Source organism: Oncorhynchus mykiss, chromosome 7, assembly GCF_013265735.2.
Source record: "Oncorhynchus mykiss isolate Arlee chromosome 7, USDA_OmykA_1.1, whole genome shotgun sequence".
Taxonomy (NCBI): Eukaryota; Metazoa; Chordata; class Actinopteri; order Salmoniformes; family Salmonidae; genus Oncorhynchus; species Oncorhynchus mykiss.
This window is the reverse complement of record NC_048571.1, coordinates 62282024-62305016: the sequence shown is the minus strand read 5'-3', so window position 1 is coordinate 62305016 and position 22993 is coordinate 62282024. Positions and strand designations below refer to the sequence as shown.

The 22993-nt window shown below is 45.0% G+C and overlaps 1 protein-coding gene across 5 annotated transcripts in view; it reads right to left on the bottom strand.

The window, feature by feature from the left end:
* Positions 1-22993, bottom strand: part of LOC110528174 (disco-interacting protein 2 homolog B-A) — a 77127-nt gene that overhangs the window by 14095 nt on the left and 40039 nt on the right. For 2 of the 5 annotated variants that reach the window (XM_021610010.2, XM_021610012.2), the window contains exons 3-24: positions 21905-22084; positions 18657-18845; positions 18208-18561; positions 17987-18127; positions 15715-15834; positions 15305-15502; positions 14694-14785; positions 14112-14222; positions 11844-11967; positions 5546-5655; positions 5368-5470; positions 5168-5232; positions 4991-5084; positions 4780-4899; positions 4415-4529; positions 4053-4192; positions 3245-3381; positions 3037-3117; positions 2811-2938; positions 663-777; positions 335-536; positions 75-187 (exon numbers count right to left, since the gene is read on the bottom strand). In XM_021610010.2, coding sequence (XP_021465685.2) covers positions 75-187; positions 335-536; positions 663-777; positions 2811-2938; positions 3037-3117; positions 3245-3381; positions 4053-4192; positions 4415-4529; positions 4780-4899; positions 4991-5084; positions 5168-5232; positions 5368-5470; positions 5546-5655; positions 11844-11967; positions 14112-14222; positions 14694-14785; positions 15305-15502; positions 15715-15834; positions 17987-18127; positions 18208-18561; positions 18657-18845; positions 21905-22084 — 3032 coding nt within the window. The remainder of the gene's footprint in view (positions 1-74; positions 188-334; positions 537-662; positions 778-2810; positions 2939-3036; positions 3118-3244; positions 3382-4052; positions 4193-4414; positions 4530-4779; positions 4900-4990; positions 5085-5167; positions 5233-5367; positions 5471-5545; positions 5656-11843; positions 11968-14111; positions 14223-14693; positions 14786-15304; positions 15503-15714; positions 15835-17986; positions 18128-18207; positions 18562-18656; positions 18846-21904; positions 22085-22993) is intronic. The other 3 variants (XM_021610013.2, XM_021610014.2, XM_021610011.2) reach the window with 2 other exon arrangements.

The window sequence follows — 22993 nt, the reverse complement described above, 5'->3', positions numbered from 1 at the left end:
ACCCTGCTATGGTCCAACGTGCATGTGGGTCCTTTCTAACTGGTGAGATGAGAGAGGTCCTGAGGTGGTCCTACCTTCCTGACCAGGTCCTGGTCCTCGATCATTCCCAGATCCCTGCCTGCTGCCTGGGCTATCCTCTTCCCTGCTACCAGGTTCCCCACCATGATGGAGGCTGGACCCACACCCACTAAAGAGAGAGAGAGAGAGAGAATATGTGAAAGCAAGAATGCATATTTACAATCAGATAAACAGTCCCTAGCTCAAAAGACATGGTAACTGTAAGCCAAATCAATCAAGTTTTGCTGTATGATCTCCTGAACTGAGCCTACTGTACCTGGCTGTTTCTGCCGTGGTTTGGGGAGGTTGGTGACACAGGTATGGGGGCACATGAGGATGTTACAGGGGTGCAGGTTGCCGTCCAGGAAGTTCTGCTTGGTCTCAAAGATGTGGATCCCTCCCAGGTGGGTCTTGGGTAACGTGTTGGCAGGTACCAGGGCTAGGCTGTACAGACCCACCTGGTGGATACTGTCAATGGCCTGGACAATGGACACACACACACATACACAACACTCCTTAGTTAGACAACTTCCCTGTACATTGAAAACAGTGGTGTTTGTTTTGGAATGTACCAAGAAAGAGGTGTTTGTAGGGGGGTTAGCTACCTGCAGTACTCGGCTCATCCACTGGAAGCTGTCCTCCTCACTGGCATCTGGCCTCTGCTCTGCCACAACCACAATCCTCTCATCATAGAACACCGTCACAGAGAACACCGCAATCCTGACACACACACGCGGATTAGAATGTCTACTCTGCAATGATCCATAGTCACACACACACATGTAGTTGAAGTCGGAAGTTTATATACGCTTAGGTTGGAGTCATCACAACTCGTTTTTCAACCACTCCACAAATTTCTTGTTAACAAACTATAGTTTTGGCAAGTCGGTTAGGACATCTACTTTGTGCATGACACAAGTAATTTTTCCAACAATTGTTTACAGAGAGATTATTTCACTTATAATTCACTGTATCACAATTCCAGTGGGTCAGAAGTTTACATACACTAAGTTGATTGTGCCTTTAAACAGCTTGGAAAATGACAGAAAATGATGTCATGGCTTTAGAAGCTTCTGATAGGCTAATTGACATAATTTGAGTCAATTGGAGGTGTACCTGTGGATGTATTTCAAGGCCTACCCTCAAACTCTGTGCCTATTTGCTTGACATCATGGGAAAATCAAAAGAAATCAGCCAAGACTTCAGAAAAAAACATTGTAGACCTGCACACGTCTGGTTCATCCTTGGAAGCAATTTCAAAACACATGAAGGTACCCGTTCATCTGTACAAACAATAGTACGCAAGTATAAACACCATGGTACCATGCAGCCGTCATACCGCTCAGGAAGGAAACGCGTTCTGTCTCCTAGAGATGAACGTACTTTGGTGCGAAAAGTACAAATCAATCCCACAACAACAGCAAAGGAGCTTGTGAAGATGCTGGAGGAAACAGGTACAAAAGTATCCATATCCACAGTAAAACGAGTCCTATATCGACATAATCTGAAAGGCCACTCAGCAAGGAAGAAGCCACTGCTCCAAAACCGACATAAAAAATACAGACTAAGGTTTGCAACTGCACATGGGGACAAAGTTCGTAGTTTTTGGAGAAATGTCCTCTGGTCTGATGAAACAGAAATAGAACTGTTTGGCCATAATGACCATTGCTTTGGTCATGGAGGAAAAAGGGGGAGGCTTGCAAGCCGAAGAACACCATCTCAACCGTGAAGCACGGGGGTGGCAGCATCATGTTGTGGGGGTGCTTTGCTGCAGGAGAGACTGGTGCACTTCACAAAATAGATGGCATCATGAGGAAAGAAAATCATGTGGATATATTGAAGCAACATCTCAAGACATCAGTCAGGAAGTTAAAGCTTGGTCGCAAATGGGTCTTCCATTTGGACAATGACCCCAAGCATTCTTCCAAAGTTGTGGCAAAATGGCTTAAGGACAACAAAGTCAAGGTATTGGAGTGGCCATCACAAAGCCCTGACCTCAATCCTATAGAAAATGTGTGGGCAGAACTGAAAAAGCATGTGCAAGCAAGGATGCCTTACAAACCTGACTCAGTTACACCAGCTCTGTCAGGAGGAATGGGCCACAATTCACCCAACTTATTGTGGGAAGCTTGTGGAAGGTCCCCGAAATGTTTGACCCAAGTTAAGCAATTTAAAGGCAATGCTACCAAATACTAATTGAGTGTATGTAAACTTCTGACCCACTGAGAATGTGATGAAAGAAATAAAAGCTGAAAGAAATAATTCTCTACTATTATTCTGACATTTCACATTCTTAAAATAAAGTGGTGATCTTAACTGACCTAAGACAGGGAATTTTAATTAGGATTAAATGTCAGGAATTGTGAAAAACTGAGTTTAAATGTATTTGGTTAAGGTGTATGTAAACTTCCGACTTCAACTGTATTTATTCATTACACATAAATACACATCCACACATAAAGCCGAGAACACCACAATTCCTACCCACACAAAACCACTCTGAAGAAGACAATGCTCTGATCATTAGCTGATCATTCCCAAACCATAGGAATCCCCACCCACTTTAAAATGGTGGAAGCCCTCAATGACAACGTCCACGCAAAAACAAGTTATTTCCCTGTAATGATCGCTATACATCTCTATGCTCAATCCCCACTACAATTGACTCACATCGAGCACAAACTGCACAGATCTCATCCAATGTTGATTCAAATACATGCTGACCCATGCGCACACACACACACCGTAATCACCTTCCGCGATACACAGTCTTGACAGGCTCCACGGCGAGTGCTGTGGCCACCAAGTCATCAGCATTGTGTCTCCTCCCACTCACCATCAGCAGGCCTTCGTTTTTCCCCACCACAAATATCAGATTGCCCTGTAGAAGGGTTAGACACAGCCGTCAATACAGACTGACACACAAATGCTCACAGATATGGACGCACGCGCACATACACACACAACCTTCCTACTTACAGGTCCTACGAAGCCTAGGAGTCCAGATCTCACAAAGGGGATCTCTCCAATAGGAGCACCAAGAGTATTGACAGGAATCACCTATAGACAGACATGTTTCATTAAAATGTCTAATAGAAGAAGTGTTGAACAGCATATTGGTGTGTCTAACCAGGTGTAAGATATGCTGTAACACATAAGGGGGAATTGAATGGTTGTGGGTCTGTACCTCAAAGGTGTTCTTGGTGACTCCTGGTAGGCCATAGTACATGTTGCCTCCGGCACGAGAGTTCACCACAATCTCCCCTATCTCATCTGTCTTACACAGCTGAGGAGGCCCTTCAGGCTTCACTATACACATCAGAGCTGCAGACACAGAGACAGGCTTCACTATACACATCAGAGCTGCAGACACAGAGACAGGCTTCACTATACACATCAGAGCTGCAGACACAGATACAGGCTTCACTATACACATCAGAGCTGCAGACACAGATACAGGCTTCACTATACACATCAGAGCTGCAGACACAGATACAGGCTTCACTATACACATCAGAGCTGCAGACACAGAGACAGGCTTCACTATACACATCAGAGACACAGAGACAGGCTTCACTATACACATCAGAGACACAGAGACAGGCTTCACTATACACATCAGAGCTGCAGACACAGAGACAGGCTTCACTATACACATCAGAGACACAGAGACAGGCTTCACTATACACATCAGAGACACAGATACAGGCTTCACTATACACATCAGAGCTGCAGACACAGATACAGGCTTCACTATACACAGAGATACAGAGACCGTCAGATGCACACAATAATGCAGAAACCTATTTACACATAAAGAAACAAAATGGACATGCAGTGGAGGTGATTTGGAATCCCACTCTCGTGATGAGTGACTGTAGCCAAGCCTGAGACTTCTATGCCAGTTACACACATACAAATGGATTTCACTCCTGATTTCTTTCCCCATTTCTCTCGCTCTTCTACACTGTGCACTCCTTATCCCCTCTCCTCACCTCCAGGCATCACGTGACCCACGTCCTGCACAGTGAGGGCAGAGTTCTTGTCCTCCGCATTGACCCTGATGACCCCGTGACTTAGACCCCCCATGGAGAGGATGGCCCTGGCTGGGAGGGGCGTCCCCGGCACCCCCGGCCTGGGCACAGGACAGGAATTTTACTGAAAAATATAGACATACTGCCGAAAGACGATCCTTTTATCCATACATGCTTTCAATCACAGAAGGTGCAGTATGTAACTTTAATTTACTCCCATTTGTCCAGAGGCAAATCAGGGTACTACAAACACATTTTGCCAAGTAGCAAAACAAAACACAAACTGTTACATTTGCCAAGAAAACCCATCAGGCGTATCCTACCTGCGGATGGCCACCGTCATGGCCTCAGGGGAGGTGGCACAGGGACAGATGACCTCTGGCTTCAAGCCGTGGATCTGGAACACGTTGAGGAAGGCATCACAGGATGACACTGACCCTAAGGGAGAGACACAGATAGAGACATCTCACAACACTGACCATTTTTAGAGGGAATCTATTCTAACCATACAGAGCTTTGTTTTTCACTTGCAATTGTCCTATTGCATGTGGGACGTTTGCTCTATGTCAGCCCCACTGACAGCCTGGAAGTTGCCATGCAGACCAGTTCCAAGCATGTCTGCCACCTGTAGTTCCAGTGTGGCTTCCAGAGACTACATTTCCCTGCATGGACTACATTTCACACTCACAGGGGTTGGCTCCATCAGCAACGATGAGCATGTGCAGTGATTCCAGGCTGGTGTCCCTCTGTTCCCTGTGTGCCATCATGGCCCAGTGCAGGTCACGACACTTCACCAAGGCAACGCGCGCTACGGGGGAAGAGGAGGGACAAATGAGTACATTAACCTCACAGTGTTCTCATGGTCACACAGAGAGAGAGTGTGGAGGTGGTGTAACTACCTTTGTGTATGTGGACCCTCTGAACCCAGGAGAGAGGGCAAGCCTTCATCACAGCATAGGGCACACTGATGGTGTGGATCCTGTTCATTACACTCTGAAAGAAGAACAAAATACAACTTATTAAAGGAAAATACATATGATATGAAATCAGTTTACCAGTAACTATTATCCTCCCACCGTGAGAACTCCATGCCACAGGCCCATGTCCTTTTTAAAGTCCAGAACGTTCACTAGTGTCTCACCTAAGAACAGAAACAGATAAGTCCCTATGAGAAGCATCCTTTAAACACTTGTTCCCTGTGTATCATCCTCATACAGATGCCATAAACTTACTCTCACGATAGAATATGCCTCTCTCATATAGAGTAGTTCCTCACCCTCACAGTAGTTGCAGGCCTGGGTCAGTGCTTGGCAATGGGTCAACATGGCCACCTTAGACACAGCCACACCCATCACTGTGCCCTCCTTACTAGCCTTGTACTAGAGGGAGAGAAAACACAATTATTTAAGATTAGATTAGGAGTACATACATATGCACGTGCACACACATCTCACCTCTATGTATGCAGGGTCAGTGTTCGCTGTAGGGATGTGGGGCTGCCAGTCCTTGCCAGGTTTGGTGAGGTACTTGGAATCTGTCACCACCCACTTTAGCCGAGGCCAGCCTATAAGAGACAGTCAATATCATACACCAGCCAATCAACTTCATTAAAAAGAGACTTGTAACGAAAGAGATAAGGTATCACATTTGGATCTCGAGAGACAATAGTTGCGTTTGAGATCGACCAGATTGCAGTCGCCGACTCGATGACTAAAACCACCTGGCTTCCTAAATAACTAATCATTATTATTTGTAGATCAGTCAGTCTACTTAGTCAGTCAGCTGTGACGGCTGCCGACGGCATTAGCTACCAAGAGAATTCTCTTCGATTATAATCACAGTCGTTAACATCCCCCCCCCCCCCCCCCCCCCCTCATTGTAGCTGGGAATTTTAACAAGGCTAATCTGAAAACAAGGCTCCCTAAATTGTATCAGCATATCAAATGCACAACCTACGCTGGCAAAATTCTGAATCATTGTTACTCTAACTTCCGCGACACATACAAATCCCTCCCTCGCCCTCCTTTCGGCAAATCTGACCACGACTCCATTTAGTTGCTCCCAGCCTATAGACAGAAACTAAAACAAGAAGCTCCCGCGCTGAGGTCTGTTCAACGCTGGTCCGACCAATCTGATTCCACACTCCAAGACTGCTTCCATCACGTGGACTGGGATATGTTTCGTATTGCGTCAAACAACAACATTGACGAATACGCTGATTCGGTGAGCGAGTTCGCACGCCTCCAACTCAATCATCAAGTTTGCGGACGACACAACAGTGGTAGGCTTGATTACCAACAACGATGAGACGGCCTACAGGGAGGAGGTGAGGGCCCTCGGAGTGTGGTGTCAGGAAAACAACCTCACACTCAACGTCAACAAAACTAAGGAGATGATTGTGGACTTCAGGAAACAGCAGAGGGAACACCCCCCTATCCACATCGATGGAACAGTAGTGGAGAGGGTAGCAAGTTTTAAGTTCCTCGGCATACACATCACAGACAAACTGAATTGGTCCACTCACACAGACAGCATCGTGAAGAAGGCGCAGCAGCGCCTCTTCAACCTCAGGAGGCTGAAGAAATTCGGCTTGTCACCAAAAGCACTCACAAACTTCTACAGATGCACAATCGAGAGCATCCTGGCGGGCTGTATCACCGCCTGGTATGGCAACTGCACCGCCCTCAACCGTAAGGCTCTCCAGAGGGTAGTGAGGTCTGCACAACGCATCACCGGGGGCAAACTACCTGCCCTCCAGGACACCTACACCACCCGATGTCACAGGAAGGCCATAAAGATCATCAAGGACATCAACCACCCGAGCCACTGCCTGTTCACCCCGCTATCATCCAGAAGGCGAGGTCAGTACAGGTGCATCAAAGCTGGGACCGAGAGACTGAAAAACAGCTTCTATCTCAAGGCCATCAGACTGTTAAACAGCCACCACTAACACTGAGTGGCTGCTGCCAACACACTGACACTGACTCAACTCCAGCCACTTTAATAATGGGAATTGATGGGAAATGATGTAAATATATCACTAGCCACTTTAAACAATGCTACCTTATATAAATGTTACTTACCCTACATTATTCATCTCATATGCATACGTATATACTGTACTCTATATCATCGACGGTATCCTTATGTAATACATGTATCACTAGCCACTTTATACTATACTATGCCACTTTGTTTACATACTCATCTCATTTGTACATGCTGTACCCGATACCATCTACTGTATCTTGCCTATGCTGCTCTGTACCATCACTCATTCATATATCCTTATGTACATATTCTTTATCCCCTTACACTGTGTACAAGACAGTAGTTTTGGAATTGTTAGTTAGATTACTTGTTATTACTGCATTGTCGGAACTAGAAGCACAAGCATTTCGCTACACTCGCATTAACATCTGCTAACCATGTGTATGTGACAAATAAAATTTGATTTGATTTGATTTGATTTGAGTTCGTTAGAACGTGCGTTGAAGATGTCGTTCCCATAGCAACGATTAAAACATTCCCAAACCAGAAACCGTGGATTGATGGCAGCATTCGCGTGAAACTGAATGCACGAACCACTGCTTTTAAATCAGGGCAAGGTGACCGGAAACATGACCGAATACAAACAGTGTAGCTATTCCCTCCGCAAGGCAATCAAACAAGCTAAGCGTCAATATAGAGACAAAGTAGAATCGCAATTCAACGGCTCAGACACAAGAGGTATGTGGCAGGGTCTACAGTCAATCACAGATTACAAAAAGAAAACCAGCCCAGTCACGGACCAGGATGTCTTGCTCCCAGGCAGACTAAATCACTTTTTTGCCCGCTTTGAGGACAATACAGTGCCACTGACACAGCCCGCAACCAAAACATGCGGACTCTCCTTCACTGCAGCGGAGGTGAGTAAAACATTTAAATGTGTTAACCCTCGCAGGGCTGCAGGCCCAGACGGCATCCCCAGCCGCGCCCTCAGAGCATGCGCAGACCAGCTGGCTGGTGTGTTTACGGACATATTCAATCAATCCCTATCCCAGTCTGCTGTTCCCACATGCTTCAAGAGGGCCACCATTGTTCCTGTTCCCAAGAAAGCTAAGGTAACCGAGCTAAACGACTACCGCCCCGTAGCACTCACTTCCGTCATCATGAAGTGCTTTGAGAGACTAGTCAAGGACCATATCACCTCCACCCTACCTGACACCCTAGACCCACTCCAATTTGCTTTCCGCCCAAATAGGTCCACAGACGATGCAATCTCAACCCCACTGCACACTGCCCTAACCCATCTGGACAAGAGGAATACCTATGTGAGAATGCTGTTCATCGACTACAGCTCAGCATTTAACACCATAGCACCCTCCAAACTCGTCATCAAGCTCGAGACCCTGGGTCTCGACCCTGCCCTGTGCAACTGGGTACTGGACTTCCTGACGGGCCGCCCCCAGGTGGTGAGGGTAGGTAACAACATCTCCACCCCGCTGATCCTCAACACTGGGGCCCCACAAGGGTGCGTTCTGTGGCCACGCACGCCTCCAACTCAATCATCAAGTTTGCGGATGACACAACAGTGGTAGGCTTGATTACCAACAACGACGAGACGGCCTACAGGGAGGAGGTGAGGGCCCTCGGAGTGTGGTGTCAGGAAAATAACCTCACACTCAACGTCAACAAAACTAAGGAGATGATTGTGGACTTCAGGAAACAGCAGAGGGAACACCCCCCTGTCCACGTCGATGGAACAGTAGTGGAGAGGGTAGTAAGTTTTAAGTTCCTCGGCGTACACATCACAGACAAACTGAATTGGTCCACCCACACAGACAGCATCGTGAAGAAGGCGCAGCAGCGCCTCTTCAACCTCAGGAGGCTGAAGAAATTTGGATTGTCACCAAAAGCACTCACAAACTTTTACAGATGCACAATCGAGAGCATCCTGTCTGGCTGTATCACCGCCTGGTACGGCAACTGCTCCGCCCACAACCGTAAGGCTCTCCAGAGGGTAGTGAGGTCTGTACGACGCATCACCGGGGGCAAACTACCTGCCCTCCAGGACACCTACACCACCCGATGTCACAGGAAGTCCATAAAGATCATCAAGGACAACAATCACCCGAGCCACTGCCTGTTCACCCCGCTATCATCCAGAAGGCGAGGTCAGTACAGGTGCATCAAAGCTGGGACCGAGAGACTGAAAAACAGCTTCTATCTCAAGGCCATCAGACTGTTAAACAGCCATCACTAACATTGAGTGGCTGCTGCCAACATACTGACTCAAATCTCTAGCCACTTTAATAATAAAAAATTGGATGTAATAAATGTATCACTAGACACTTTAACCTTTTGTGACTAGGGGGCAGTATTTTCATTTTTGGAGAAATAACGTTCCCGTAGTAAACGGGATATTTTGTCAGGACAAGATGCTAGAATATGCATATAATTGACAGCTTAGGATAGAAAACACTCTAAAGTTTCCAAAACTGTCAAAATATTGCCTGTGAGTATAATAGAACTGATATTGCAGGCGAAAGCCTGAGAAAAATCCAATCCGGAAGTGACTCATCTTTTGAAAGCTCTGCGTTCCAATGCGTCCCTATTGAGCAGTGAATGGGCTATCAACCAGATTACTTTTTCTCCGTTTTCCCCAAGGTGTCGACCGCATTGTGACGTAGTTTTACGCATTTATGTTGAAGAATACCCGTAAGCGGCTACATTGCGCAAGTGGTCACCTGATGCTCTCAGAGTGATTCTCGCGTAAAATACAGAGGTAGCCATTATTCCAATCGGTCCTACTGAAAAACCAATTGTCCCGGTGGATATATTATCGAAGATATTTGAAAAACACCTTGAGGATTGATTATAAACAACGTTTGCCATGTTTCTGTCGATATTATGGAGCTAATTTGGAATATTTTTCTGCGTTTTCGTGACTGCAATTTCCGGGCGATTTCTCAGCCAAATGTGAAGAACAAACGGAGCTATTTCGCCACAAAAATAATATTTTTGGAAAAAAGGAACATTGGCAATCTAACTGGGAGTCTCGTGAGTGAAAATATCCGAAGCTCATCAAAGGTAAACAATTTAATTTGATTGCTTTTCGGATTTCCGTGACCAAGTTACCTGCTGCTAGCTGGACATAATGCTATGCTAGGCTATCGATAAACTTACACAAATGCTTGTCTAGCTTTGGCTGTAAAGCATGTTTTGAAAATCTGAGATTACAGGGTGATTAAAAAAAGGCTAAGCTGTGTCTCAATATATTTAACTTGTGATTTTCATGAATAGGAATATTTATGTCCGTTGCGTTATTCTAATTAGTGTCAGTCGATGATTAGCTCCCGGACCCGGGATGGGGAGTCACTACAATGCCACTTTATATAATGTTTACATACCCTACATTGTCTCTATAAGCTTGGCACATCTAGCCACTGAGATTTTTGCTCATTCGCAAAGGCAAAACTGCTCTAGCTCCTTCAAATTGGATGGGTTCATATGGTGTACAGCAATCTTTAAGTCATACCATAGATTCTCAATTGGATTGAGGTCTGGGCTTTCAGTTTCCCAGTCCCTGCCGATGAAAAACAGCCCCACAGCATGATGCTGCCACCACCATGCTTCACTGTGGAGATGGCGTTCTCGGGGTGATGAGAGGTGTTGGGTTTGCGCCAGACATAGCTAATTAGTGTCAGTCGATGATTAGCTCCCGGACCCGGGATGGGGAGTCACACATTACTCATCTCATATGTACAGTGGCGAGAACAAGTATTTGATACACTGCCGATTTTGCAGGTTTTCCTACTTACAAAGCATGTAGAGGTCTGTAATTTTTATCATAGGTACACTTCAACTGTGAGAGACGGAATCTAAAACAAAAATCCAGAAAATCACATTGTATGATTTTTAAGTAATTAATTTGCCTTTTATTGCATGACATAAGTATTTGATCACCTACCAACCAGTAATAATTCCAGCTCTCACAGACCTGTTAGTTTTTCTTTAAGAAGCCCTCCTGTTCTCCACTCATTATCTGTATTAACTGCACCTGTTTGAACTCGTTACCTGTATAAAAGACACCTGTCCACACACTCAATCAAACAGACTCCAACCTTTCCACAAAGACCAGAGAGCTGTGTAAGGACATCAGGGATAAAAATTGTAGACCCGCACAAGGCTGGGATGGGCTACAGGACAATAGGCAAGCAGCTTGGTGAGAAGGCAACAACTGTTGGCGCAATTATTAGAAAATGGAAGAAGTTCAAGATGACGGACAATCACCCTCAGTCTGGGGCTCCATGCAAGATCTCACCTCGTGGGGGATCAATGATCATGAGGAAGGTGAGGGATCAGCCCAGAACTACTCGGCAGGACCTGGTCAATGACCTTAAGAGAGCTGGGACCACAGTCTCAAAGAAAACCATTAGTAACACACTACACCGTCATGGATTAAAATCCTGCAGCGCATGCAAGATCCCCCTGCTCAAGCCAGCGCATGTCCAGGCCCGTCTCATCGCTTATCCATATATTTATATGTACATATTCTTATTAATTCCTTTACACTTGTGTGTAAAAGGTAGTTGTTGTGAAATTGTTAGATTACTTGCTAGATATTACTGCACGGTCGGAATTAGAAGCACAAGCATTTTGCTACACTCGCATTAACATCTGCTAACCATGTGTATGTGACCAATATAATTTGATTTGATTTCACATTGATGCTCTGGAACATGGCCAGTAATAGAGGCAGCTTCTGACCTTTAAACTGTAGAATCTCTCCGGTGGGCATCTTGGGAAGTCCCTTCAGACAGATCTCACTGGTCAGAGCCAAACTCACACTACAGCTGCCCAACAGGAAGCCTACCTGACTACTGCCTGCATCCTGGTGGCAGAACAACAATGACACATGGAGTAAATCACAGAGCAGATATACAGTTGCTTGCGAAAGTATTCACCCCCCTGGCATTTTTCCTATTTTGTTGCCTTACAACCTGGAATTAAAATGGATTTTGGGGGGGTTTGTATCATTTGATTTACACAACATGCCTACCACTTTGAAGATGCTAAATATTTTTTATTGTGAAACAAACAAGAAATAAGACCCCCCAAAAAATGAAAACTTGAGCGTGCATAACTATTCATTCCCCCAAAGTCAATATTTTTTAGAGCCACCTTTTGCAGTAATTACAGCTGCAAGTCTCTTGGGGTATGTCTCTATAAGCTTGGCACATCTAGCCACTGAGATTTTTGCTCATTCGCAAAGGCAAAACTGCTCTAGCTCCTTCAAATTGGATGGGTTCATATGGTGTACAGCAATCTTTAAGTCATACCATAGATTCTCAATTGGATTGAGGTCTGGGCTTTGACTAGGCCGTTCCAAGATATTTAAATGTTTCCCCTTAAACCATTTGAGTGTTGCTTTAGCAGTATGCTTAGGGTCAGTGTCCTGCTGGAAGGTGAACCTCCGTCCCAGTCTCAACTCTCTGGAAGATTGAAACAGGTTTCCCGCAAGAATTTCCTTGTATTTAGCACCATCCATCTTTCCTTCAATTCTGACCAGTTTCCCAGTCCCTGCCGATGAAAAACAGCCCCACAGCATGATGCTGCCACCACCATGCTTCACTGTGGAGATGGCGTTCTCGGGGTGATGAGAGGTGTTGGGTTTGCGCCAGACATAGCGTTTCCTTGATGGCCGAAAAACAACATTTTTGTCTCATCTGACCAGAGTACCTTCTTCCAAATGTTTGGGGAGTCTCCCACATGCCTTTTGGCGAACACCAAATGTGTTTGCTTGTTTTTTTCTTTAAGCAATGGCTTTTTTCTGTCCACTCTTCCGTAAAGCTCAGCTATGTGGAGTGTACGGCTTAAAGTGGTTGTTATATAAGTATTCATACACATAGCTCATATAAACAAAGACATTCCGTCGTAAGAACACATACACCCAGCCACAAGACTGACCCCCTCTATTGGTCGGATGCTCAGGATAAGGCTCTGCTGTGCACCAATGGGGCTTCTGCTCTGGCTAGAGCAAGGCCCGCCTCCAACCCTCCGACCAGTCAAGAAGACCGAAACGACAAGACTCCACCTACTTTATTCTATGTATAAAAATGAATGTAACCGTTGTATAAGGCCTCTTTTTCACCTGGCTCCTTGCCGAGTTATGCGAACTAGGTCCGTGCACGTAAAACTGCGGGACAAGATATCTCTGACTCATTAAAACTGTCTTTTGTTACCACTAAAATCCACTCTGTCCAGCTTCCGTGATTTGGTCTCAACTCTCCAGTATTTAAACACTAACATGGTTCTATGGACAGAAACTCCGATCTCTGCTGTGGATCTTTGCAGCTCCTTCAGGGTCATCTTTGGTCTCTTTGTTGCCTCTCGGATTAATGCCCTCATTGCCTGGTCTGTGAGTTTTGGTGGGCGGCCCTCTCTTTGCAGGTTTGTTGTGGTGCGGTGCCATATTCTTTCCAATTTTAATAATGGATTTAATGGTGCTCTGTGGATGTTCAAAGTTTCTGATATTTTTTTATAGCCTAACACTGATCTGTACTTCTCCACAACTTTGTCCCTGATCTGTTTGGAGAGCTCCTTGGTCTTCATGGTGCCTCTTGCTTCGTGGTGTTGCAGACTTTGGGGCCTTTCAGAACAGGTGTATATATACTGAGATCATGTGACAGATCATGTGACACTTAGATTGCACACAGGTGGACTTTATTTAACTAATTATGTATGTGACTTCTGAACGTAATTGGTTACACCAGATCTTATTTAGGGGCTTCATAGTGAATACATATGCACACACCACTTTTCCCTTTTTTGAAACAAGTATTTTTTTTATTTCACTTCACCAATTTGAACTTTTTGTGTATATCCATTACATGAAATACAAATAAAAATCCATTTAAATTATAGGCTGTAATGCATCAAAATAGGAAAAATGCCAAGGGGGATGAATACTTTTGCAAGGCACTGTAACAGCATGTCAATGTCAGTTTGAATAAGTTCCAATGGCATGTCCCTTACCTTGCGAGACAGAGGTACCTCTATAGGGACAGGGATGACCTCAGCCAGCAGGCAGCCATAGAAGGCCACCAAAAACATCCCAGGGTCACTGTTAGGGTACACTAGAGCCACCTACAGGAAAAAAGTTGATGTATGGACCTCAAAGGTCCACTATGCAGAAATTGCTCCGCCATTTCCTGGTTGCTAAAATTCAAATAGTTCGCCTCATTTCAGTTTATGTGAAAAAACAAGCAAGTATTCTGTAGTGTAAAGAATCATTGTACCATCTAAACCATTATCAAATATATTTTCTATAAGCAAAAATAATGTATTTTCAGCTGTTTGAAGCTGGTGTACAAAATCAAATTAAAAGATGAAAAGTTTAAGCACGGGAAGCATAGAAATAGTGCACATAGAATATATCTACCGCTTCTTAGACATGTGCTCAATGAGAATGACAGATCTATAATAATTTTTTTTATGGGAATTTGGTCAGATTGACCAAAAAGTTACATATTGCAGCTTTAATTTATGGGATTGTTTTGAGGTTATATCATTACGACGCAGAGGGAAGTAGAAGTAGTGTGAGTCGGTGTGTCTCACCCTGTCCCCAGGCTTGAGGACCTGCTCGTTCTTGGGCCCCAGTTTATTGAGGAGGGTGTAGGCCAGCTTCACACTGCGGCTCCACAGCTTTCCTGATGGAGGGAGAAGGGGAGGAGGGAGGAGGAGTGAGGAAAGAGGGAGGGCGGGCATCGTAAATAACAGTGGCACACTCTGACAATCAATCTCATACTCATAACCCTCCATTACTTTGATTACTCTATCCACACCATGTCTACAGGATAGTACCAACAATATCCTAAAATAATATAATAAATAAATGATCCAGGGCCAGACCTTGAACCTCCCTATATAGTAAGTAGAGTTATTTAAATGTAAGCAATCATATTACCGTGAGGGGGTTAAGACTGTAACGTACAGTACATCAGTGTGTACAGGGGTTTGTGTGTGGGCCAAGTTTCTTACAGTATGTCAGTGTGTACAGGGGTTTGTGTGTGGGCCAAGTTTCTTACAGTACATCAGTGTGTACAGGGGTTTGTGTGTGGGCCAAGTTTCTTACAGTATGTCAGTGTGTACAGGGGTTTGTGTGTGGGCCAAGTTTCTTACAGTATGTCAGTGTGTACAGGGGTTTGTGTGTGGGCCAAGTTTCGTACCGTATGTCAGTGTGTACAGGGGTTTGCCAGTGATGTCCAAGGCGGTGAGGGCGGGGCTCTTGCCCTGTGTGGCCCCCCAGCGAACCAGGGCAGCCTGGAGGGCAGGGGGCCAGTTAGTGACCACCCCCAGGGGCTCCCCCTTCACTGGGATGATCGGACGTCCCTCTGGCCGCGGGGTGTTGGGGTCTGGCTGAGGCACTGGAGGAGAAAACGGGGGGGCAGTATTAACCAGAGAGCATCTTTGAGGTTGGTACAGAGCAGTGGAAATAAAAAATATTGTAGGTGACATTGACATATATATAGTCTGATCCCAGATCTGTTTGTGCTGACTGGAGTTGGCAAGACTGCACTAACAGATCTGGGACCAGGCTAAGAGAGATCTACTGATTGAAGAATAAATGATGACTCACCCTCTACGATCTCCTCCTGGTCGTCCATGAAGAACTCACTGAGGGGGGGCCTCTTGGGCCTCTTCAAGGTGTTGAGCAGCTGCTGAATCTTAGTGGACACCCTGCTGTTAACCGGGACACCTGGAGGGTGGGGGGTGAGTGGTCCGACAAACACTGTCACACACACATACACACACTCTCCCTGCCCCGATACACAAAGCCTTAATTTCACACACAACTCTGGCTTGCCTTATTTCGCCAGAACATTTCTCCACTCTCAGTCTGCTAGTTTTTAATCAACATCATAATTTCCCACTGCAAGCTGGCCCATGGGAGTGGTCAATTCTTAAATTATTTTTAGAATGAAAGCCAGTAGACAAAGGGCTCCCTCTACACCAGGACTGGGAGGGTCAGAGTGAGGTAGATGGGAATAGGACTCATTGGATTCATAATTGGAAAACACATGAGGATTCATCCGTTTCAGAGGATGGTTCTGGTTTCAGAGATCTACTATTCTCCCTAAAATCATACAGTACAGAGGGTAAGAACAAGTCACAAAGGCACACACAGTACACAGACGTACAGTGAGGGGGAAAAGTATTTGATCCCCTGCTGATTTTGTACGTTTGCCCACTGACATAGAAATTATCCGTCTATAATTTTAATGGTAGGTTTATTTGAATAGTGAGAGACAGAATAACAACAAAATAAATCGAGAAAAACACATTTAAAAAATGTTAGAAATTGATTTGCATTTTAATGAGGGAAATAAGTATTTGAACCCTCTGCAAAACATGACTTAGTACTTGGTGGCAAAAACCCTTGTTGTCCCACTCCTCTTTGCAGATCTTCTCCAAGTCATTAAGGTTTCGAGGCTGACGTTTGGCAACTCGAACCTTCAGCTCCCTCCACATATTTTCTATGGGATTTAGGTCTGGAGACTGGCTAGGCCACTCCAGGACCTTAATGTGCTTCTTCTTGAGCCACTCCTTTGTTGCCTTGGCCGTGTGTTTTGGGTCATTATCATGCTGGAATACCCATCCACGACCCATTTTCAATGCCCTGGCTGAAGGAAGGAGGTTCTCACCCAAGATTTGACGGTACATGGCCCCGTCCATCGTCCCTTTGATGCAGTGAAGTTGTCCTGTCCCCTTAGCAGAAAAACACCCCCAAAGCATAATGTTTCCACCTCCATGTTTGACGGTGGGGATGGTGTTCTTGGGGTCATAGGCAGCATTCTGCCTCCTCCAAACACGGCGAGTTAAGGGGATGCCAAAGAGCTCCATTTTGGTTTCATCTGACCACAACACTTTCACCCAGTTGTTCTCTGAATCATTCAGATGTTCATTGGCAAACTTCAGACGGGCATGTATATGTGCTTTCTTGAGCGGGGGGACCTTGCTGGCGCTGCAGGATTTCAGTCCTTCACGGCAATATTGTGTTAACAATTGTTTTCTTGGTGACAATGGTCCCAGCTGCCTTGAGATCATGGACAAGATCCTCCCGTGTAGTTCTGGGCTGATTCCTCACCGTTCTCATGATCATTGCAACTCCACGAGGTGAGATCTTGCATGGAGCCCCAGGCCGAGGGAAATTGACAGTTCTTTTGTGTTTCTTCCATTTGCGAATAATCGCACCAACTGTTGTCACCTTCTCACCAAGCTGCTTGGAGATGGTCTTGTAGCCCATTCCAGCCTTGTGTAGGTCTATAATCTTGTCCCGGACATCCTTGGAGATCTTTCTGATTGAGAGGGGGTCAAATACTTATTTCCCTCATTAAAATGCAAATCAATTTATAACATTTTTGAAATGCGTTTTTCTGGATTTTTTTGTTATTCTGTCTCTCACTGTTCAAATAAACCTACCATTAAAATTATAGACTGATAATTTCTTTGTCAGTGGGCAAACGTACAAAATCAGCAGGGGATCAAATATTTTTCCCTCACTGTATATATTCTCATAGGGAACGTGTTACCTCTTCTGTTACCTATTGCCAGTCAAAATAACATGTGACAGGGTGGAAAAAGACCAGAAGAAAAGAAAGCAACATGGTTTGGTTAATGATATGGTCCAGTCGGAAAGCAAAAGTTAATCAGGAAAAAATACTTATTACTTCAAAAAAGTTATTTTCAATGGAAATGCAAAATTGTATGAATCGACGAGGACACACACTCACAATCTCACACATACACACACTTCCGTACTCCTACGTGACCCCTCACACACACACACACACACACACACACACACACACACACACACACACACACATTAATAGAGATGCTATTCTTACCGTCGGCTGTCTCCATCATGCCGGAGCGACTCTGTCCGCGGCTCATCCCCCGGACCACGGGAGGGTTGTTGGGCCGGTCCACCTGAGAGAAGTCCCTGGCCTGGGGGGCCGCTGTTGTCACATCACTGTTCTCTGAAGGGCCTGGGAGGAAGGCAGGGTGATTTTATCTGGGGTTACAGGTCATGACGTACTAGTGTTGTGATCATGAGGACATATCTTACCGATACGTGCGTGAGCCAGCATGTCAGCTATGACTGGATGCTGTAGTTGTGGCTGGTACTGCGGCTGGTACTGGGGCTGATATTGGGGCTGATACTGGGGCTGGTACTGGGGCTTGTACTGGGGCTGGGCTTGGGGCTGGGATGGTTGAGGCTGGGGCTTGCCCTCTCCATGGGACAGGGTGGAGGAGGCAGAGGAGGAGGTGGACGAGCCTTGGACAGAGTGGTTGATCCAGGAGTCAGGGCTCTGCAGACTCGGGGGCTGCAGCAGAGAGGGAGTGTCCAGAGCCTCCAAATCGGCTCCCACTGACGACTGCCTCAGCAGAGCACTCTCATTCTCTGAACCTGACGACGAGTCTGAGATAGGAGAAAGTGTAAGAGAGATGGAGAGAATTAGAAAGAGAGCGTGTGACCTTAGGATTAAACTCTACAGTACTAACAATAAAGCTTACGTAGGCTGTTCCTGAGGAAATAGAAGCAGTCAGGCTGATTTGAAGGGGTCAGTCCTACGCTACCTGGTGGGGTGCAGTTCATGACGGGCGACTGGACGTAGGTGGAGCGGCGTTTGGTGGGCATGGGCAGTGCCATCTTCTCCTCCTTATGTTTGGCCAACGCAGCTTGTACCGTCTCTGTGTGGATATCTGAGGCAACAAGAGAGAGAGAGAAGGAGAGAGAGAGGGGAAGAAGGCAAGAGGAAGAAATTACCCTTTAAAATTTGGATGCTCGGATAGGGATGGAGAGGAAGAACTTGAACATGAGAACACCCACGGATAAACTTGAGTTTTTTCTTCTGAAATCTAAGTGAAACTACCAATGACGGAGATCTTTCAATAATCGTTATTCCATAGATATTGATGCATAAAGATAATCAGTGTTCTGTCAAAAGCTGAAGTGATGTTTGACTTTTAACCATCAGAGGAGAAGAGACGCCAGTTCGGTCCTGCTGTAACAGGAAACCACTGTTTGTGTGCTGGAGAGAGGGTCTATTACAATCCTCACCCATCCCTTACATTTAGAAAGTATTCACAGCACTCCCCTTGATGTTTTGGAATACTTATCTAATCAAGATATATTCATGTTTTATTTTCCATATATTTTTTTTATAAATGTTCACATTTTTCTTTCACTTTGTCATTACAGAGTATTTTGTGTACATCATTGAAAAAAATGACAATTAAAATAATTTTTAATCGCACTTTGTAACAACAAAACATGGAAAAAGTTAGGGGTGTGAATACTTTAAGGCACTGTACATTCATACATGCACACACCCACCACACACACAGGTACGCAGTCATGTACGCAAGCATGCACCCAACCAACACACACACACACACACACACACACACACTTCTTCATGAGAGATACAGAGATACACTTTTTTTTTTTTTTTTTTTTTTTCTGCTCTTTTGCACACCAATATCTCTACCTGTACATAACCATCTGATCATTTATCACTCCAGTGTTAATCTGCATAATTGTAATTATTTGCCTACCTCATGCCTTTTGCACACAATGTATATATAGACTCCCCTTTTTTTCTACTGTGTTATTGACTTGTTAATTGTTTACTCCATGTGTAACTCTGTGTTGTCTGTTCACACTGCTATGCCTTATCTTGGCCAGGTCGCAGTTGCAAATGAGAACTTGTTCTCAACTAGCCTACCTGGTTAAATAAAGGTGAAATAAAAAAAAATAAAAAAAAACAATCAGAATACATAGCTACATGGAAGAGAATCTACATAAACCGTCATCAAAAACAACACATTAACCAACACTATAGAATGTCACTAGATAACATTTGATTCTTCTAAAAATAGACTGCTATTCTGTTTCCATTCTTCCCATATGCTGCATGTCCAATCATTCATCACCATATATCTGTGGATATAGGTGAGGTTGCCGCACGGCAACCAAGAAATGAATAGCAGAGACAACACACATACACACTAGAAGCACCTCAGCCTAGCAACACACACACACTGGCTGCTACCTTCCACACACCCATGTAAATGCATATAGGCTACATACACGTGCACACAAGACAAGCCCTTCTGGATCTAAACATCAATAATATTGCTGACAGCTAATTCTACATCCTCTTGCCCACACCCTCGCCGTCTTCCTTTCTCTGTACCTCTCATGAGACCCCCCATGAGACTGAGGTGTCAGCAGGTTCATCATAAGGAGGATGAAACCATCCAGACTTGCCTTCTCCCTGACCCCTCCTCTCTATCCCGCCTCTCTATCCCGCCTCTCTATCCCGCCTCTCTATCCCGCCTCTCTATCCCGCCTCGCTATCCCGCCTCGCTATCCCGCCTCGCTATCCCGCCTCGCTATCCCGCCCCGCTATCCCGCCTCTCTATCCCGCTTCGCTATCCCGCCTCGCTATCTCTCCGCTCTATCTGTCCTCTCTATCCCTCCTCTCTATCCCTCCTCTCTATCCCTCCTCTCTATCCCTCCTCTCTTATTCCCTCCTCTCTTATTCCCTCTCAGTCCCGCTCCATTTCTATGTGATATTCCTCTGTTATCCAGTAATAAAACAGTGTTTTTCCTCAATACTCTTCAAACTCCTTCTCCATTATCCCTGCATCCTATTTGTTTCCACCTGACTACCAGCTACCACTCCCTTTCCCTCTTTCCCAATCCTTCTTCGCTTTGCCCCCAAATCCAGTCGGACTTCCAGCAAGATCCCCAGAGATCCCTTCAGATATCAAATGGAACTTGAAGAAAACGTTCATGCAGTTCTCTCTATCTGGTCAGCCGTCCTATAGGATCCAATAGATCACACACAATGGTAGTCCTTCAGCCCCTCTGGCACATCAGACTGGCATTGATTTAGTGTGTGTGTGTGTGTGTCTCACGTGAGAGGCGAGACCAGTCTGATGCAGAGGCTGTCCAGACAGGGAAGGGAGGAGAGGGAAGTGGAAGGAGAGAGAGAAACAGTAGAGCATGAAGCTGCCTAGAGGGAGGATACATTTACACTGTGTGCACCTCTAGTAACAGAAGGAGAGAGAGAGAAAAACAGAGAGAGAGAGATAGAGAGACAGAGGGAGAGAGAGAAAGAGAGAGAGAGAGAGAGAGAGCAAGAGAGAGAGAAAGAGCAAGAGAGAGAGAGAGAGAGAGCACAAGAGAGAAATCAGTTATTTTGTGTCTTTTCAACCATCTAAAGATCCATTCTAACAATCCTTCCCTGCAATCTTTAGAATCTACAATATAATTCTATGGTTCTGAGTTCATCCATCCTGTTTAGTATTCCCCCTGCTCTCTCCACAGCCCAGCACATTGCCAAGCCGTGACATCCCTCCACACTCACAATGTGAGGGATCTGGACTCCTGGGCTCCCCTGTAGAGGGGCTGCTGAACACTGTAAGAAGTATAGGGACTTTTCTTTCTCCACAACCCAACAGGACACACACACACACACATGACCTCAGACAGTATTCACACTCTAACACACACGCTCTAAGCAGTGCTGCCTTTTTCTTGGTATTTGAGACAATTATGGGATTACAAGATTCTGCTTCAAAACTATATTACTGGTTATATTGATCGAAATTAAAGAAAATACTGAGAGAATAGATAAAACCTAAAATGAATGAAAAACTCAACATTATTGACTATGACTGGATTTCCTTAGGTGACTTTAAGTGTCGATTTAAAAACGTAAACTTATGTAAGGATAGAAGTTGTTGCTCACCTGATCGGTAGCGGTCATCCCTGGTCCCTCCGCTGCGGTGCGGTCGTCGGGAGCGGCGATCACGGTAGCGAGAAGAGGAGCTGGGGGGAGGAGCCTGTGTGTGAGCGCTGACATGGGTGGAGCCAGAGGCGTTGCTAGGACCAGGAGCATGTGCGTCATAGGCAGGGGGGGGAGGTTCTACTGGGGAGCACAACAAAAATTAAGTAGATGATTAGGAGATCACAAGACAGTAAACAAAGTACATAGTATATAGAAGGTAATGTACCACAGAGTACATGTATAGAGACGTCCTTTCCATAGATGCAGACAGAAAGGGCTCAGATCTCTCCATGCTTTCAGTTCTTCCCTTGACCCTTGACCTGACTAGGGCTGTGGCTGTCGTGAAAATTTGTCAGCTGGTGATTGTCAAGCAAATAACTGTCGGTCTCACGGTAATTGACCGTTAATTAACATAAACACATTTAGCATCTCTGGGCTTCGACACACAGCCTACAAACCACTGATGCTGACCTTTGGAACATTTCCATTTTGAAAAGTCTAATAAATCCATGTTCTATAACCTACACCATCACAATACATCCATTATTTACTTTAGACTGTAGTCTATTTCAGAAGAAAAGAATAGCATACTCTGAGTTGACTTAGGTTAGGCCCTGATGTGGCTATGCCATATGGCTGTGGGCTACACTAGTTAATTTAGCAGACAAGATTTGCTTAGAATTCCGTGGCATTATTTTATACTATGAAGAATACAATTGAACATATCTGAATGAAACAGAAAGGATATTTTCTACAAAACTATTTGAGGGAGTGCGTACATGCAGCTATTCTGTGTTGAGCGGTTAACAAAGAAGGTCCTCCTGTATGTTTAATTTAGAGTTATTTATGCAACTTTAGTTGTGATTAGGGTCGGAAACTTTCCGGTAAATTTCCTGTATTTTTCCGGAAAATTTCCATGGGAAGTTAAGCCCGGGAATTTGGGGAATTTTGCTTAAATTCTTTAAAAAAAAGTTTGCTTATGACAGTGAAACTTTTTTGTGGGATACACATAAGGCAATTCTAGCTCTTGTGGCATATTTTGGTTCAACT